Source organism: Equus quagga, chromosome 7 (genome assembly GCF_021613505.1).
Source record: "Equus quagga isolate Etosha38 chromosome 7, UCLA_HA_Equagga_1.0, whole genome shotgun sequence".
In the NCBI taxonomy this organism is placed as follows: domain Eukaryota; kingdom Metazoa; phylum Chordata; class Mammalia; order Perissodactyla; family Equidae; genus Equus; species Equus quagga.
The window spans coordinates 116,489,893-116,510,928 of record NC_060273.1 but is presented as its reverse complement, the minus strand read 5'-3'; the positions used below and the strand labels follow the sequence as shown (position 1 = coordinate 116,510,928).

General features: G+C 36.1%; 1 protein-coding gene across 6 annotated transcripts in view; it reads right to left on the bottom strand.

Annotated features, from left to right (window-relative positions):
* Positions 1-21,036, bottom strand: part of LOC124241572 (uncharacterized) — a 130,933-nt gene that overhangs the window by 99,182 nt on the left and 10,715 nt on the right. For 3 of the 6 annotated variants that reach the window (XR_006889255.1, XM_046665448.1, XM_046665449.1), the window contains exons 2-3: positions 7,475-7,594; positions 6,091-6,192 (exon numbers count right to left, since the gene is read on the bottom strand). Coding sequence is in view for 2 of the 6 variants with exons in the window: in XM_046665448.1 (XP_046521404.1) it covers positions 6,122-6,192; positions 7,475-7,594 (191 nt within the window). In the remaining 4 variants the exon portion in view is untranslated. Of the gene's footprint in view, positions 1-6,090; positions 6,193-7,474; positions 7,595-14,376; positions 14,492-19,909; positions 20,022-20,553; positions 20,743-21,036 lie in introns of those variants that run through there. The other 3 variants (XR_006889253.1, XR_006889254.1, XR_006889252.1) reach the window with 2 other exon arrangements.

Here is a 21,036-nt window from a genome sequence, read left to right as displayed (position 1 = left end):
CAATATAAACAAATAATCAAAATGATTCGGTCCATTTCTGTGGCCTAAAAGATATTTTTTTTCTCTTCCATTCCACCCAAGTCTTCTATTTCCAAGTCTTATGGCCAGGTCACAGCAACAAAAGCCCATTTTACCATGTAGTGCTTACTTCAGTGTACCTAAAGAAGTACAATAATGCCTCTAGATTCCAAATGTACCACTATATCACAGAGGTAAAAAGCACCAAGCCAGGCTGAAAAACAGAAGTATTTTATGGCCCCAGCTTAGTTTATGGTTATTTCACAAAATCTACCAAAGTTATAAAAGATTTAAAGTTTTTTTCTATAATTAATAAATTGATCCTTTGTCTCCCCATTTCTAATTCCTTAATTCCATTTTATTAGGATGGTTTATACTGCTAAAAAACATCTTTGGAGGATTAATCTTTTGGCCATAATTTTTAAATGAGTATAATAATTAATTATATATATAATTCATTGCCTAATCAGGAATAAAATTTTAATCCCATAAAGATGTTTAATAGCAATTTTAACTACTAAGCACATAATTAATGGTGATACAGGATTAAAAATTAAATTTCAAGGTGGCTAAAGCATAAGTTTAAGAACTTTAGACAGTTTTAAAGAGAATAAAACCTTAAAATAAAAAGTTTATAATTGTGTTTATGAAATTATGTATAATTATACATTACTATTCTACATTTTCATATAAATTAATATAAAAGAGTATTATTCAGAAAAAGCGCTTTGTAAAATGTATATTTTTAAAGACAATGGTACAGCAATAAAATAATTTTTAGTTCTAATATATACATAAATCTTATTCATAAAAGAAAACAAAGAAAGTAAGTTTAAAGACACTACAACTCTGTTGTACTAATCACTCTGCTCTTACACAGGGGGAAAGTATGGCAGTAGAACTGCTGGATCCTTATGTATGCAAAGCTTCCATTAACTTTGATGATTTGCCCTCCTAAGAAACACAGAATCACTTTATCATATGCAATTTTTTCTATTAGTAAGAGCATCTCATAATAACACTGTTAGACAACTGGGCCCTACATTCCCATGCCTGAGAATTTTCAATGAAGGGACCTCACATTTACTAAGGCGATGACTGAATTTTGTGTAAGATTCTCAAATTTTGAATATGTCACATTAAAGAGCACCCATTTTATTTTGAATTGCTTGGGTGGATGGGATTAAAGAAAATGCAGTCGTACTATAGGAATTTCCTGCCACTCAATTGCCGGTGTAGTTATGCATGAAGAATACTTAAGTCAAAAGAGAACAGAATGCATTTGAAAGCAGAATTGGCCCCCTTGATTCAGTTTTACAACTGGAAAGATTCAAGATTCAGGTCACTATGGACCCTTTTTCCTACTCAAAAAGAGACCCTCTCTATTAATAACCATTAAAATGTCCACATTTTTAAGTTTGCAACATCATGGCCTAATTACAAATTAGGTATTTAGGGAAAACTGCATTTCCTTCAAAGGAAAATGTTAAAAATGTGCAATTCCTCCATCATGCATTTTTTAAATACTAAGGAAAGAAATATAACTGTTTTTGCAACCTAGGCTCCGGCAACTGCCCAAGCAGCCTATAGAACTGATATCAATAGGAGTTTTATGCCTGATAGAAAATCACTCTAAAGACTTTTTTGTTTTTAATCTGAAAAATAACGTCATCACTGTGAATTCCACCCTGGGATACAAAGGCAGGAATTACATTGTGTTGTTAAAATGTTAGCAAGTGCATTTCATTTTTTGAAAAGGCAATTTAGTTTTCCTGAAATAAAGAGTTGATTATATCTCTTATTACTGTTACAAGAATTTGATATACCACAAAGTGTAAGAGTTACAGCATGTGCCAACTATCAACCAGGAAAAATGAACCTGATTCATAATTCACTTTAAGAATGTCTAGTTAGTCAATCAAGTGATTTGCAATCATGAAGGCTGTCAGAAATGGAATGAATAATGAGCCACAGTAAAATCCCTGGATTTTTTTAGTATTCTTATTTCATTACATGACTTTTATTGCCATTTTTGATCGCTGTTTCTCAGCAGCACAAATTAAATCACTGTATTTACTTAGAAGTTTTTGACAATCAAATAGGCTAAAGGATACACAAGTTGAATGACCAGAGTATTTAATGTCTTCCTACAAAATTAAAAGTCTTAGTGTTTACATCCTGAGCAAGGAAAATTTCATTCCTTCCAATCCCTCAACACTCGCCTCATTTTATTTATTTAGTGAATATGTTATTTCAGCGCAGCTCATTCTAATTCAGTATATTTTCTTAAGTTGCTACCATATAGTCTAAAACAAATAAAATTATTTAACAGAATCTGGTTAATATCAGAAGACTTAGGCTTCTTTTTATATCTTCATTATACTATTTCCTCAGTTAAAACTACAATATAAGCTGATGGCCAAAGAACATTTGACCTCCAACAAATATAATCTTATTAAATTATAAATTGACAAAATATAAACCAACTTAAAGCTTGGCATATTACTAAAGGGGTAATATGATAAATTTGTGTTTTTAGAATGTAAAACTACTAAACTATGTAAGAATTTGTCATTCTGATAATACTGGCCATTATAAGCATTTTAATGAGGATGGCAGGACATAAGAATTGCACAGTTTTAAGAAAATGAAACATTAAATGTGATAACAATTAGGCTCATTTTTTGACTTACTCTTCATCATTTTCAAGCAGAAAGGAACTTTGCCAACTTTAGATTGATTATAATACTAGCGCACACGTGGACCTCCTTAAGGAAAGTAATTAAATCCCTAAGTCAAAATCTATTATATTTTTTATTGACATCTGATATTTATGAAAAAATTCAGCTTTCTAAATTTTGTGGGTAAATTTCCAATAATAAATGTTTGGTTGCTCAAGATAACAAAATTCCAGATATACACTTTATTGACTCCAAGAAGCTATTACAATTATGGTGAGACCTCAGGGAGGATATCATGGTCCAACTGAATGTTCCCTGAAAAGTGTAACAGCACTCCACCTTGGAATCCAGTTTGTCACCATTATCACACCAACTGTAAGAATCATCTTTTCATTCCTATTGAGATTAACCATTCATTCATTCAATCAACAAATGCTTATTTAGCACCTACTATGTGCCAACTATTGGGCTAAAAATTGGAGATAGAGAGGCTGGCCCAGTAGCGTTGTGCTTAAGTTCACATGCTCTGCTCCAGCAGCCCAGGGCTCGAAAGTTCAGATCCCAGGTGCAGACCAACACATCACCCATCAAGCCATGCTGTGGTGGCATCCCACATACAAAATAGAGGAAGACTGACACAGATGTTAGCTCATGGACAATCTTCCACAGGCAAAAAGCGGAAGATTGGCCATTGCCAAAAAAAAAAATTGGAGATACAAAAATGTATTAGACACATAGCCTTTGCACTCACCCTTAAGAAATCTATAGTCTAGTTAGAAAGAGACATAAAAGTAAACAAGTTCAATAAAATATATGTTCTACAATAGACCTATGCACTAAAAAGTCTCAAAGAAGGTAAGGTTCAATGACAGAGGTCAGTAGTCAGGAAAGGCTTCATAGAGATAACAAAACTGAATCTTGAATGAAAAGTCAGTACTTACCAGGGAGCAAAGAGGAAAGATCATAATGGTAAGAAGGAAAATACTAATGAAGACAAAAGTGCCAAATAGCTAATCATGGTAGAGTGACTACACTATTCAGTTTAACCAAGGTTGACATGTAAGGAGTATATATGATGTTGAGTGGTAAGGGAGAGGGCTGCCAGAGGTAAGCTTGAATTAGTATGCAAAGGTCCAATAACAAAACACCTTGTATGTACACTAAAGAGAACACAATCTATATCTTATAAACAATAGAAACCATTGAAGGATTTTAAGTATAAAAATCACAGGATCATAGATTTCCATAATGTCTAAACAATTTATGCATTTGGCTTGCCTCAGCAATGGTCAAACTAACATTTCACATTTTATTACACATCTGTTAAAGAACTAATATCACCATTTTAGCCTACCTGTTTTATATTCATACGTAAATGATCTCCCAGAACAAGGCTCTCAGCCTCCAGCAAACTTGTGAATTAAACAACAATTCTACCACCTGAAGATTGGAGCAGACACTAAAGATACAGCAAGTTTTCCAAGTAGGCATCATGAAGAGTCCACTTAAACAATTCATACATGTGATATATGCATATGCACACACACGACATTAAGTATACATAATATACTGACAGACTGTCAAAAGTTATGTCCACATAAAGTTACAAAAGCAAATGTTCTGGCCAGACACATTTTGGTGTACCTCAATCACCAGTACAAAACCATTGTGAACGAGCCAAACTATGCTTCAAAAGTGAAGCAGCCCAGCCCTGAGTTGCATACATAAAAGCTTCATGCAGCTTAACAGCACTTATAAACAGGAGCTTTGAAGAGAAACTCTGAGGTCAGACAGTCCAGGGTTGGAATCTTGGGTCAACCATTGACCTTATGCAAATTATTAAACTCTTTGAGTCTTAGTTTCCTTATCTCTAAATCTGGGATAATTATTCCTACCCCATATGACTGTTGTGAGGATATAATGAGCTATAGAAAGCATTAGCATAGAGCTGAGCAAATATTAATTATTCAATAAATAGAATTTTATTATTAAAACTATAATAGAAATTATTCTACTTATGATAAACTTAAGTTTATACATAAAACAATTTTGTTTGACTTGCATTATAATATTAAAGAAATTTCCGAAGTCTACTCCAACTGAAAATGTTGAAGGCAGGCTTAATGTGAAAATAATAATAATACTGAGACAAATCATCTAAAAATAATGTTGTCAAGGAACAAGATTTTTAAAAATGCATCAAGTTATGCTTAATAATTCCTTATACAGCATAGGAAGGGAGAGTCCAATCTTACTGCAGAAAAACTAGGAGCCTTTTCGAGGAAAAGAAAATTGTACAATCAAATCTTTTCTCCAAATATAGTGCCATGTTATTCCTTTTTTTACTTCATGGTCTCTTACAGAAACATTTAGAACAGATGGTAAGGCTGGTTATAATCAGGTAACGTCATGTACCTGTAGTGTAAGGAGCCTCTCCCTAGAGGTAGGCCTTTCTTTTGACTTCAGTGAGCATCAGTCCTACCAGTCTTTGATCTTGGGATTTGTTTATACCCCGAAAGAAAAAAAATCAAACGATAATAACAACAACAAAAAAGGCAGAATACTAGCAAAGCAAGACTGTAAAAGAAAATTTACTTTGACAATCTGACAGTGGAAATAACTCAGGCTAAAACTAGAATAAAGAGGGTCAAAGCAACATCAGTAACTGTATCAAGTTACTTATAGATACACACACACATACACACACATTCTCATATATACACATACTTCATGGTCAGGTAAATTTGGGTCAAGTCACAAATGTAATTAGTACAGTAAAATGAAATTATATGATTATGAAACATGCATTAAATGATATTGACCTGAACTACAGATTGCTATGTAGATACACTACTAACTCTCGTAATAATACGAAACATATATAGTCATCCACTATATCTGTAGGATAGCAAGCCTGTAGCAGCATTAACAATGGCTGGCAATTGAAAGACCAAATAATCTATAGGAAAACGGAAGAGAATTTTTACATTGACGCTGCAGTTATCCTGAAATTTCCTGAAATCAGTAATATATTTTAAAATAAGCACATAACATATGTGATTCTGTTCTAGCCAATATTCATTCAAACAAAAGTCATGAATTATAAGTTAGCTAGAATGTGTCATATGGAAATAAGAATGGAGGTGAGAGAGAAAAGCTAATCAAACCACTTTTAGATATATTCATAAACACCACATTATTACTTCCTTTCGTTTTCACTGTGGGGTTGATTTCTGTGTGATCCTTTAGACTCAAGTAATGAAGCATTATGTTCCAACATCCCAATAATGTCACATAAAACAAAGTTTAAGCCAAACTGTTGTTTGATAACACTGAAAACATAAAATAATACTAACGAGATCTTCCCTGTCTGAAGATGACACTGACTCACCGTCAATAGAGATGAGCTTCAAGTTGCTTTTTCACAGTGGAGATGGACTTGCTGATCTAGCCAGTTCTCTTGCCAAAGCTCCCTGGTGAACAACGCTTATATCTGCAAGATGAGTGTTACCAGTGGTCACAGAAAATAACAAAATAAAATGATCGAGATAGAAATGAAACTTACGCCTTGGTCCCAAACCACTATGTTCTGATGAACTAAAAAGAAAGTCACAGAAATTTATAAATACTATACAATAGTTACATAAAAAATTGTACATGTATTTACTCTGATACATTCACTGTATTCTATACATCACTGACCTAAAAACACAAATAATCAGAGCCCGACCTCCATCCCTAAGTAAAAATGTTCTCAGCTGTCTTCACTTAAACAAAGATTGCTTCTGACATGTAAAATCAGAAGTGTATAATGAAAATGCTCAAGGATGGGCCCCGTGGCCTAGAGGTTAAGTTCAGCACAGTCTGCTTCAGCGGCCTGGGTTCAGTTCCCAGGCACAGACCTATGCCACTTGGCAGCGGCCATGCTGTGGCAGTGACCCACATACAAAATAAAGCAAAATTGGCATGGATGTTAGCTCAGGGTAAATCTTCTTCAAGTAAAAGGAGAAAGATTGGCAACAGATGTCAGCTCAGGGTGAATCTTCCTCAAGCAAAAAAAAAGAAAGAAAATGCTCAAAACATGAAAGCATGCCAGCTTTGCAACCCTCATCACCAGTAGCAATAACTGAGGAAATTACAGAATATTTTTGTTAATGTTAGCAATAGTCTCAATAGCCTTAAATGCAGTATGATTGCAGCCAAAATTACTTTGACATTTCCCAAAATTCTGAAAAATAATTCTACTTTTTATGAAGAAAAAAATATTTTCATTACTAGCTACAGTGTTCATTCGTGTTAATACAGACAGAAGTTTTGTAATTAAATATTCCTGATACAGAATTTTATCAGTTGAATATGGTCAGTTGAATCTCCTTCCTAAGAGTTGAAGAGCTGGTTAAACTTTACTTGAAGACATAGCTCTTAAGTATAAGTAAAATTAATGTTATGTACTTCTTTATTATTTAATGGAATAAAAAACTAAATTAGCATCTGTTAAAAATTAATAAAAAGCAGGTCACAACTAGATACAATTCAAACGAAATTATAATGCTAAGTACCTACAATGAGCAAGGCACTCACTATTTAGGGGTTCTGTGAACAGGTATCAAAATAACAAGGCATACTACACAATCTCAAAGAAGTCACAATATCGATATTATTGAAACATTCCACTTTCAGTTCTACATAATTGTTTGCACTAACAAACAGCTAAATTCTAACCCAGGTGCTCTGCTAGAACAGGAAGGATGAAGTGGAAAAGCACAGCATCATACCAGAGGACAGTCGCTCCCACAGGGATGAGGCTCTGGGGCTCCTCTTGCAAGCAGAGATAAAGCTTTCAATAGAAATGTTGAGAACATTTGCTACAACCTGTGGTGTAGGTCCACTGCCACCTGGGAACAAAGAAACTTTGTTAAGGCACTATACAAACATTTCCAATCACAATTCGATTTTATTGGGTCATTCTCCTTAAAAACTCTTCATTATATGCCTTACTGTCATCCCCCACCACCTCATCAAAATTAGGAGTCCTCTCCTAGGCTGTGAACTCCTAAAGCTCCTGTTCATTTTGGTTTCCCATTTCCACAATGCCCAGCAGAGCATCTTACAAGCTGTAAACACTTAATGAATGCTTGATAAGTTGAACTGAACTAGTCATCTTTCTATCTTACCTGTCACCCCAAAAACTATCACTTATTCTAGCTACAGCCACCATTCCCGGCAGGACAGTTTTAGATGAAAAGACAAGATTATTTATTCAATCAGCAAACATTTTGCTCAAACACCACTAGGTACCATGCTAAGTCCCATGAATACTAGTGTAAATAACACACGATTCCTGTCCTTAAATAACTCACAGTAAGAAAGATAAAGATGGAAATTGGTCACTGTAATACTCCATAATCAGTGTCCAAAAAGTTTTGCAGAAAGTGGTACAGATACTAAAAGGAAGGGAAAACTGGCTTAGAATAAAGGCTTTAGAAAAGAAATATCATATGAGATGAGTACTAAAAAATGAGTAGCTGCTGGACAAAGGAATAAACAGAGAAAGGGCATTCTTAGTGGAGAGAAGAGGTGAAAAATTATAGAGGTGCAAAAGAGTTCATGATATTCTGAGAACTTCAAGAAGCTTTTGGGAAAGCAGCAGACGAGAAGAAAAAGGCATGAAAAAGATCACAGAGGTGCCTTATTATGCTAAATAGCTGGACCTCCGTCCTGACTGAAGGAGGTAAGCCAGGAGAGTGACCTGATCATTGAAAAGATCTTGGCAGCAGTGTGAAAGATGGGAGTAAGGACAAGATTGAAGGCAAAGAACTGAGACAAAGCTGGCTTGACCTAATGGTTTATGGAATATGGAATTATGGAGACCCAATTCATCACCAATGATGATTTGGTCTCTTATCCAGTGGGTATCGAATTCAGATATATATTTAGAGAACACTACAGACTCTAATTTATTTTAGAAAACTGCTTACATGACATAATCTCAAAAAAAGCATGGCAGGAATTTCACAGGAATTATACCAAGGTGCCAAAATATTAATAATGACTAGCTCTGGGTAGTGAGGTTATAGGTCACGTTTTTCTTCTTGTTACTGATATATTTCAAATTTTCTACACAATAAAATTAAAAATAAATCCTAGAGAGATTCCTCAAAACTTAATAGCTAAAACTGGCATTAACCCTGAAGGGCCAGAGCCGGAATTCCTTGACAACGTAATTGGCCTCAAATCCTCCCTTCGCCACCACAGCCCACAATACATAAAACACTCATTCCTACATCAGGACCTAAACCCATGTCCTTTTTGCTTCTGTAACATCCTCTTTCTCTGAATCCCAACTTCATCATACCACCAACTATACTGATCTTGTACATGCATTACCAATAGCTCATTATCTGCCCCACGCATTGTGATATCCATCTATATCATTTATTGAAAGTCTTCCTGAATAGTTTGTTCTTCCTACAGTTTTTTACAAGAATACCAGTTCAAAGTCAGTCCTATTCCAAAACAAATATTCAGACACAACTCATTTGTGGATACATGTGCATATAATCATACCAATAATCTGATAAATTGAAAACTTACATACATAGCCACTACTAAAGAGTTTTCAAATCTATGATCTCAGAAAAAATTGCCAATTGTTATGGGTTGAATTGTGTCCCCCTAAGAGATGTTGAAGCCCTAACCCCTAGTACCTAGGAATGTGACATTATTTTGAAATAGGGTCTTGACAGATGATCAAGTTAAGATGAGGTTATTAGGTTGGGCTCTAATTCAATATGACTGGTATCCTTATAAATAGGGGAAATTTGGACACAGAAACAGAAGCCTACAGGGAGGACACCACGTGAAGATGAAGGCAGGGATCATGGTAACACAACTACAAGGCAAGGAACACCAAAGATTGCCAGCAAACCACCACAAGCTGGGAGAGAGGCATTGAACAGATTCTCTTTCTCACAGCCCTTACATGCACCTTGATCTTGGGCTTCTAGCCTCCAAAACTGGAAGACAATAAATTTCTGTTGCTTAAGATACCCCATTTGTGGTACTTTGTTACAGCAAAACAATATACTTTACTGAACGAAATCATGATTTTTTTTCCCTGGAAGTCACAAAAGACAAAAACATTCTGAAGAAACATTGTAAATCAGAAATAATAAAATTTCTTTCCATTCATTTTTCAAACTGGTCGCAAAGGGGCCATTTAATAGTTAAACCAACCTAGTGTCAAAAAACTCTTAGATATGATTCATCCTTCATTCTATATAGTACCATTTATATATACAGCATCACATAATCAAACCTTGGAGAATGTTATTACTCTATAGAAATTGGGACATGAGAATAACATGAGATTTTATTGATTTTCTTTTCTTTTATAAGAGAGTTGCTTTATGCATTTTGTGTACCTGTGAGAATACAATTTGACCCATACTAAAATCAAAGGGTAGTATAATGAGTTACTTGATAAAGAGGAATGAAATCAGCATGGACCAGGAATGGGCTCCAGAGTGACATATACTTCAGTTCAAATCCTTGCTCTGTTACTCATCAGCTATCTGGCTTGAGCAAATTACTTAACCTTGTTTGAGCATCAAGTTCTTCAGCAGTAAAACGAGAATTTTACATTTTACATAAATGGATTAAATAATATATGAAATGTGCTTAGCATATAAAGATGATAATATGGTTTAACTATTTATATAAAAATTAAAATTTATAAATTAAGGCTTTTTACACTCCTCTTGGTAGGACAAATAATTAGGCAAGTTTATATAAGAACAAAAATCTTGATCACACATACTGTATATAAAAATATTGTCTTTGGCTAGTTCCTTACTATAAAATGCAGGACTTTCAGAATTTTAAAACTATTTGTGAAAACTCAAAACACATTTAAACTTATTAATATTGGAATTGAAATACAAACAGCATATCGGTGACTTTCAGCTCAGTCACAGACATCAGTTGGTATGTGGTTTTCTTGCTCTACAATATTACTCCTTTATTCTCTTAGATCACTAAGCTCTAGCCAGCCCAAAAAATATGCCTTTACAACTTAGACTGACACCAGGTTCACTCCAATTGTATGGCCACCGTAATAGTAGCGTAATAGTAATCCACTGTTACGTAACCTCCTACCATGTATTAACTGATGTGGTTGTTGCCTCTTTTTAAATATAAATCTTATAAAATACACATCTCAAAAATGTAACTAATTGAAAAGAGACTTATTTTGAAATTTGTATACTTGCTTTAAGAAATGTGTACAAAACCCAATCGATCACCAAAATTCAAAAGGACTTTGTTATATCACACAAATACTCTGCACAAGATACAAATTATACTTCCACTGCTAATTGCAATACTTATAAGCTGAAACTTACCTCTACACCTACATATAAAGAAATAGAAGAAACTACATAATTAAGTCCAAAAAGACTGCAATTATTATAGAGAAGATGGTCGTATTTTTGTTAACCTTTTTATCTAAAACAGCTATCTATCTTGGTCAAATTTGTAGAAAAATGTATCAACAACCTACTTCTCCTTGTGAGAGAGCCAAATAGTAATTATTCTTAACATCTTTTAATAAACTTTGGTGAACTATAAAAAAATCTTCAAAACTACAATAAATTCAATAATATTAGCACCAAAGCTAACGTGAGGTCAAGACCAAACACAGGTATTTTTCTAAATATTTATGAAAACGTGTTTTACCTTCATACTTAGTATAGCTCCTAACTTTAATTCAAACAGATTTTATTAGTTGAGTTTTTTAAAAAAATGAACCTGCTTCTTGTTAAATAAGTTACATAAGGCCACTTTTCAGAAAACATTGTTATGCAATTATTTTTTATTTACAGAGAGATAGATTGGCAAACTTAATTTAAACAAAATACTTTAGAGTATTAAGAAAAATTCATAGATCTTATTTTTTTTAAAAAATGATTTAAAGTTAGCATACGCCATATTCTATTTATTCAAGATACTATATTAAGAATAATATAATATCATTTTGTGTTGGAGAGGATGTGGGGAAAAGGGAACCCTTATACACTGCTGGTGGGAATGCAAACTGGTGCAGCCACTATGGAAAATAGCATGGAGATTTCTCAAAAAATTAAAAATAGAAATACCATACGATCTGGTTATCCTACTACTGGGTATTTATCCAAAGAACTTGAAACCAACAATCCAAAGAGATTTATGAACCCCTATATTCATTGCAGAATTATTCACAATAGCCAAGACATGGAAGCAACCCAGTGCCCTTCTATGGATGAATGGATAAAGAAGATGTGGTATATATATACAATGGAATACTACTCAGCCATAAAAAAGACAAAATCATCCCATTTGCAACAACATGGTTGGCCCTTCAGAGCATCACGTTAAGCAAAATAAGCCAGACAGAGAAAGACAAATACTGCATGATTTCACTCTTATGTAGAAGATAAAAATATGGATAAAGAGAACAAATTAGTGGTTACCAGAAGAGAAGTGGTCTGGGAGGTAGATGAAAGGGGTAAAGGGGCAGATATATATGGTGACAGATAAAAATTAGACTAGTGGTGGTGAGCATGATGCCATCTACACAGAAATTGATAAATAATAATGTACACCTGAAATTACACGATGTTATAAACCATTATGATCTCAGCAAAATAATTTTAAAAAAGAATAATATCATTTTGGTTGACCCCAAACTATAATTCTAAGAATTTTTTCAAAAGGTAAAGAATAGCGATGGAAAACTAAATGTATTTTCTTTTTCTCTTAAAGTGCTAATAAAGTAATATTAATAAAATCACACAGATACATTAAGAAAATATAATCTGTTAAATTATTGGCAAAAGACCATATCAATAAGTATCCCCCTCAGGGCAGGAATGCCTTTATCTACCTTACATGCCTTAAGCATGACAACAACTCAATAAATAGGTGTTAACTATCTACACCTCAAGAACAATAAGCACAACAGTAACATAATTCTCTTAAGAAGCAAAGAATGGGAAAATCCTAAAGAGCTGGGAAATCAAAACAGGCCATGAACAGAATTTTACAATGTGCAAATCTAACATTAGTAGAAGAAAATTCTACCCCTTTTGCCCACAAAGTCTGAAGTCACAGCTGGAAATTGTGTGTTGGCCATGTCAATAGAAAATATACAGCCAATGCTAGTTTTGAAATAATCTCAACTTAGTATAAAGTGAAGTATTAAGAACTGAGTAAAAACAGTGCAGATATGTAAGCACCTATAATACTGGTAGTATATATGGCAAAAAAAAAAAATTATCTTTTTACCATATTCTGTTGTTGTTTCTGTAAATATCACATCACCTTTCTACAGAGAGCTATTATAACTAAGAGTGAGGCAACATATGTGGACTATATGTGAACTAGAGATTCTTGTGTCTCTCTGCAGTCTCTCTAGTTTAAGCATTGCTGGTTTGGTGGTTACGAGTCTGTATGCCCACCACCATCATCCAGATTCATATTGTGGTCAGGGAGAAAACAGGTTAGCAGGGAGCTAAGTTTCCTTTATCCGCACCTTTTCTCTTGGGTTTCACCTACTTGCCAGAGCAACACAGGGAAATTTAACCAGTGTAGAAAATTCCTTATATTACACGTTACAGACGTTTATCAGAACTTTCAACTAGACAAAGATTGCCTTTTGAAATATTTACATACACACACACATACACATACACAGAGCTTTCCCTCCAGACAGAAATGATACAGAAATGAAAGAAATAATATTTAGTGAAGTGAGCAAATAAAGCAATGACTACGTAAAAGGGGGACTGAATGCTGGTATCTGATTACACTGGGTTTCTCCTCCTCAACCTCATAAGCTAGGGAAAATTTCCTACCAGGAGCTGCTGAGCCCATAAGATAATTGACCTAAAATACCCAAAGAAAAATGTCTTATCTGGCTTGCTTGTTAAAACACACCAACTTGAGAACATTTATAGCATTGACAGAGCTACTATTAGTAGTTTCATCTGCCCTAAAAAGAATGATTACTACTATTACAAGTTTCCAAGTATGTATTTGTAGAAGGAAGCAAATAATTTACTAAACCAACTTTCTGATCTTGAAGCAACAGATGTGGAAAAAGATGGTTTTACAATAGGATACTTAACGCCACCTCTAGTCATACTGCTATTTTTTCATAGGCAAGGCACGGCACTGTGAGAATATTACGCCTCAAGCTTACTCATCTCAACTAAGGATGAATTAAATTTGTTAGGGTAAAAACCTGAAACAGAATGTACACGCATGTAATTCTAAGTTGCCATTTTTAGAATGGGGTTTTTCTCCAAAGAGATGTTAAAAATGCGTTTCCACATTATTCTGTTTGTGCTACTTTCACTTTAGTGCTCTGGTAAGTTGGCTGCTAAATAGAAACAAGAAAAAAACTCATTTTGAAATGAAAGTCATTTGTGATTTGACTACAGCATAAGCTACATAAAAAAGGAAGAAGTAATTTGTTAAAGTCTTGACTGCCAAAATATATTGAAATTTAGATATATACATGTAAAGAGACACTAGTGTTTGTGCCATCCCTGTTTTCCTGGTCCAGTTACCACGAAGAGATCAGAAAATTAACTATAGGGTAAGCAGCCTATCGAAAGTCTCTTTATACCAAAACTACCTTCCTCTCCAGGAAAGTCCAGCAAATACTGAAGGGAATCGCGAGCTCTGCTGGACACACAGTTTTCTCATTCTGTAAGTAGCTTCCCGGTTGATATGGCTTCGATGTTCTCCCTACAGAAAAGATAGTCTAAGTGAAAAAACCTTTCCTGCATGCACAATCACAAAATCATACAAGCCTGTGGACGGTGTTTAACCAGAGGCTAGAGCAGTGGTCAGTCATCCAGGACCGAAGGATGACAGACGATGCGGACTGAGAAAGGAGGGCCTGAATGGAAGTCAGGAGAACCGAGTTTGATTCCCGGCTCTGTGATTTATTACACAGTCTTGGGCAATTTACTTAACCTCTCTGGGTCTGTCTTTTGTTTGTTTTTTTTAAATTTTGTTTCATATGGAAAACAAGAGGTAATCAAGAAACTTAATTATGGCTAGAAGGACATCAGAGATCATACAGACCTATCCCAAACTTCACAGTTAAGGACAGTAAAGCAGAGAGACATGCCCAGGCACAGGTGACCAGACTATAAAGGTTCTAACAGCCATCGCAGCTCCAATTTTAAAATGTATTTATTTTAAAGGACAAGTCATTTATGTCAAATTTTTAAACCATGTAAAAAAAAGCACACAAAAGTCAAAAAGGAGGATAAGCATCAAATTCAGGATGATGATTATCTCTTCAAGAAGCCATAAGGAATATGATCAGGAATAGCTTCAGTTGTAGTGGTAACATTTTATTTCTCAAATTGAGTCTGGAGTACATGGGTGTTTATTTCTCTTTATAGTCCATTTTTTTGTCTGAAATACTTTCTAATCATTTTTTTTACGTAACCACTGAAACATCTTCAACCAAAAGCTGAGTGAAATAAATGAAAATATTTCTCTGGAATTTTAAAGGTCAATAGAAATAGTGTGTGGTTTCAAACATTCTCCTGCTGAGCTTGAAAGGTAAATATCATTACGTCCCCCTAATATGAGGGAAAAAAAGAGTGAAATAGGCTATAAATATATTTATACAACAATTTTCAATTTCCAGCTTAGTAAAATATTAAAAGTATACAAATAGCACAAAACACAAAATGAACTGCATTCTTAGTAGCACGATTAACCCATTTAAGAATACTGAGATAGCTAATAATTTGTACTATAAACACATGCCTAAGAGAAATATCTTCAAGAATCACATCTGAGAGCCTAGTGTTTAATTCTCAGGGTTCGTTGTTTTTACTGAGACAAATAGGAACTGCAATGATTTACCTAAAGTAACCAAAGGCCTTCTTAAACCTCTACACGGAAACTACCTGTAAAAACTAAATGCCTCTGAAATCTCTGAAATTTTCCAACAAGAAAGTATAGGTCATTCAACAAAATATATTAACTGTATACTACCATAATAGCTATTTAATTGTTATCATTATGATGCAGAGATATAATGGAAACAGATGTTCCTTTTTCCTTTCAGCAAAGCACAGGAAAAGCATAAACTTGCTGATATTGCATGGACTACTACCATAGCACAATAGAGGAAAAAAAGACATTAGCACATGACAATATTAGTTTTTACTACACAACTAATTGCATAAAAAGTATAACTTGAGATCATTAAATCAATATAATTTTCAGCACTACAGAAGGGAAACAAATAGATTTGTATAACCAGCCTATCTCACATCTGCAGTTGGGAAAACACTTCTAGAGACTAAGTATATGCAAAGTGCTACCATCGCTTTCAGAACACAGGGAAAGGAGTGTTGTTCTGTTTTCTTTGCTCATGTAACATGAATTAGAATGGTGCTTTTATAGAGAAACCTTTTTTAACCAGTACCAGTATAAACTGGAAGAACCTTTCTGGAAAATAATTTGGTAATTGATATCAAGACCCTTAAAAAACAGTCTATACCCGGGGCTGGCCCCGTGGCCGAGTGGTTAAGTTCGCACGCTCCACTGCAGGCGGCCCAGTGTTTCGTTGAGTTCGAATCCTGGGCGTGGAAATGGCACTGCTCATCAAACCATGCTGAGGCAACGTCCCACATGCCACAACTAGAAGGACCCACAATGAGGAATATACAACTATGTACCAGGGGCCTTTGGGGAGAAAAAGGAAAAAAATAAAATCTTTAAAAAAAAAACAGTCTACACCCTCAGTCTAAGTAATTTCTTTTCTAATAAGAATTGTAAGGAAATAACCAGAGGGATGATTAAAGATTTATTTAAATGCTACTCATCATAACTTTATTCACAATTATGGAAAATTAGAAATTTAACTCTCCAATAGCAGAACAACGATTAATTAAATCATATATGTTAAAACATTATACAGTCAATATAAATGACTAATAATTTTAACTATATAGGAAAGTTTTCATTGTATAATGCCAACTGAAAAAAACAGGACACAAAGTGGTATCTACAGTTTTATATAAATACATATATGTATGTGTGTATATACATATTATATATACATGTATATATAATGTATGCAGGTATATATTTATTTTATATATATAAAACACACACACACACATATATATACACGTATAAATGCTTGGAGGAAAAAGGCTTAGAGAAAATACACAAAATGTCATTTCTAACTTTCGCAAATTCTTTATTGTGAGCAGATACTCCCTTTTTAATCAGAAAAAGTGATTTTTCCTTCAAACAATTAAACAATTCTATTTCTATGTTCCAATATTCTCTGTCCTTGTCCAAAGTTTCTAAAAACTACTTGAGTCAAATAATTCTATAAATATTTATAGGTAAATTGACTTAAAGTTATATTGACATGTTATTTGATCCTAAAATCTGGCATAGAAAGAAAAGTTTGTCAATCACATAGACAACACATTTTTTTCCTGAGTTAAACAGGATCTCTACAAATTAGAGAAAATTTTTAGGGGACAAACATTATAAATGCTTACTTAAGAGCCATTAACATGCATTTTAAGTCACAAGTCAAGGAAGTTTTTCAATTAAAAATATTTCTAAAGCATATAAAGTAGCCTAGTGATTGCTCTGCCCATATGCCAATAAAAAGTTTGCCATAGCTTTCGTGGGACTCCTAGTTTCACGATTCTATTTTTATAAGAAGGAGCTGATTTGTCTTAGGCTATTACTGTCTATTACTTCTAGAAGTCTTAAGGAAAGGTGGGAAGCAGCAAATTCTGGCAATCTGCCTAAAGAGAAATCAATGAAACAAATTAATCCTTCGCAGGCTGCAATGACACAGTAATCCATCATTCAGAGCTGCTTTTATATACCAAATCAGAGAGCAGAGGAAAGAGCCCTGGGGGACATCACAGACAACAACTTACACCAACACTGGGAAAATACTGAGGAATCAGTTTATTTAAAGAGGATAGATTTCAGTTGATTGCCTATTTCATCAAATAAAGATTTTTTCTTTCACAGTGTGGTGAACCCAAGGCCCAATGACTGTATCTTCAGAATTCAGTACCATATACGCTCGCTAACATCAATAGGGGATGAATGTTTTTAAATAATTAGCATCGTTTATCAGTATGAACAAATATCTGGCTAGAGTAATATTACTTTTTGCCATTAAACTCTCAGGTGTTAAACCCGTTCCCTGTTTCAGTGGGGACAAACCGTAAATTTACCCACTAAGCTACAGACCAATTCTAGTAAACCACATCTGAGGTATTTTTTCACACATAAAATGTAACCATTTAAGATATGTGTAACTTCCTAAGTACTGTGTTAAGTTTAAAGACTTGAAAATTTTAACTTCATCTTTTGTGGTATAAATCCCAATAAGCAAATCAGGTTATAAATAAATAAATGAATAGTTTTAAAATGACAAATAGTTCTTTGGTTTACAATATAGTTGACAATGCTGGAAGATAAATTTAAATGTGGTTTCTTTTTTAAAAATAAACTTTAATCAATGTACAGTAATACATTCACATTGAGTATATTTATTTATAGCTAGACAAAAACATACACATCTAAATTTATTGATGCCTATGTAGAAATTTATACACTTGAGTATGTCTTGCTAGAGTAATGTATTCTGAGTGGAAGTATATTCCCTAGATGAAAACTAATAACAAGAATCATAAAGTCACAGTGTATTACTATTGTTAAATGCATGCATCGTTTTCATGGTTAAATGTGAGGAGTTAGTGAAATAATATTCAAGAAATAAATATACAACAAAAAAAAAACACCTGTCACAATGGTCCCTGAAATGTTAAAACCCAGAATATCTAATCACAGATCCAAAACCGAAAAAGAAAGTTAAATAAATGCTAACTAGTCAATTTTTGAGTGGCATCTTCGATTCTGAGGTCCATGGCCATACGATTGCAATTCCTGGCCAGGCTGATGCATTTTTAATTCAATGCATGGATCTAGTATTTATTGATCTAATAAGGTTAGGGGTATTACCTTGTTGCTGCTACTGATGAACTGTCAGCAATTTAATCTAGTGCAATCTTACAGAGGAATATATATTTTAGGGGAGAGAGAGAGAGACACACAACAGCTATGTAAATACAATCCCCTCCCTACCCATGACAGCAGCAAGAGCAAAGCTCCTTCTTTCCCAGACTGCTTTGGGCTCCTGACATTTTCTTTTACTAAAGATGTTGGCCACCAACTGATTGAGGTGACATTGAAGAGATTGCAGCAAAACCTTGCAAGTATACCTTAGGGAAAACAATGACGTATCTCCTCATATCCATCCTCTGGCGTTTCCTTGTTAAGTTTTGAGGCATGCACATGGGCACGTGCGCACACATACACAGCCAAGAAACCTTATCACCTAACAAGGTTAAAGGACCCTTCAGTAATTTCCTCTCTCTGGACCCTAACATTGTCCACAGCATCATTTGCATACAGGTGGACAGAAAAGAAGAGAGAAAATTCACTTTCTCAAATGCAATTCTGCCAAAATACAACCAAAGCAAAGAGGTGTTAAAGGCTATGTCAAAGTAAGGAGGTATTATAGGATCCAGAATCAGAAAAGGGGAGAAAAATCCACCAAAGTTGCTGGAACAAACACCAGGGGACTCTTAGAAAGCTTTTTGCACTGCTGTGCTACCCTGCTTGTGGGCTTATTTCCCCAACCTGGACACCTGGGAAGCATGTTGTGCTCCAGCTTTTCCCTGACTTTGAAGAAATGGATAATCTAAGGAGCGGTGCTGCTGCTGGGGTCAGTAAAACTATGCTAATTGGTGAACCTAATTGCTTCAAGCAGTCCTGCCTCCAAACAGGGAGAGCACAGTTGATGGAGTCAGTCTGTTCCTAATAAAATGAAGAAGCACTGAATTAAATTCCCAAGGAAGGCACTATAAAAGTTTCCACAGTGTAACCAAATGACTTCACCTATGCTATTACCCCTAAGATGACATCTTTGAAAGAAAGCAGACCCCAGTCAGGCTCCATATTCATAAATTGGCTGAGCTTAGGCCAGTGAATCTGGATTGATTTAAAAAGGCTTTTTCATCCTTCCAATCAAATGAAGTCATTGTTAATTAGATGCTTTCTGTTAACAATGTCACTCTTCTCCACATTACCTGCTCACACTTGCAGCGCCTCTAGTGCAACATCTGGAGCCCCAGTTCCCTTGCAATCAGTCCTCACAAGTTTGGCTGGAGGATGGTGGTATTTCCGTTCCTCAATCCCTGTCTGAAGGAAGATACTCTTCAGTGTGCTGGTGGCGAGATACATACCAACTCTCCAATGAGAGATTACGGAACAATCTCGGGGGAGACTCTCAATACAGGGTCTCCCAAAATCTTTTTACGAACTACACAGCAGTCTCTCTGTGCTGTTCCCGCCTTGTAGACGGATGGTTTCGAAAATGCCCAAGGCCACAAAGTTCACTCCTACTGACTGCCCTGCTTCTTATGACCAAGCTCCTCCTTGAATTAGAAAACCGGGTTGGAGGTTTCCCGCCCCCCACCCCACCCCACCCCCGCCCGGGCCTTGCTCCCTACCCGTCTCAGCCCACCACCTGCAGGGGACCCGCCGCCCAGGGCTGGGCAGAGTGTCGGGCAGCCCCCGCGCGGAGAGCGCTCTGGCCAGCGAGGGGAAAGAAGCGAATGGCGAAGATGCGCAAAAGACGCTCGTTGGACGGTGGGTCCCGGCACCTTACCAGGGAGCAGAGGCAGCCACGCGCTCCCCCCGGGCCCCTTCCAGAGAGGTTTGCAGCGCCCACCTGAGGGGACACAAACTGCCAGCGCCGACCGAGGGCGCGGTCCGGGGTTCGCGCAGCGTGCGCCACCCCCAGGTCGGGCCTGGCTTCCTTCTTGAATATTCCCCCCGCGCAGGCCCGGGACCTTGCGGGGGGCCTTCAGCGCCGGCCAGAGCACGGCTTGGGCGGTCCGTCGGGGCCTGGCGGCCGAGCCACGGCCCGAGCCCTCCGCGCGGGGCGCCCACCCCGCGAGCGAGCGAGCGAGGCTTGGTGCCCGGATGTGGGCCTCGCTTCCGGGAGCCGCTGCCGCCGGCAGCGCTGCGAGCCAGCCGAGCCCCGGGCCTCGAGGGACGGGGGAGGGATGGAGGGCCCCAGGGGTCCCGGCTCGCAGGGGGCAGAGTTCGTTTGCAGGGGGAGCCCTTGCGGGGTGAGGAGACGCTCGCGGGTGAGGCGCCCGGACGCGGGGGTGACGGCGCGGACTCTGGCAGGCGCCTCCTGCCACCCTGG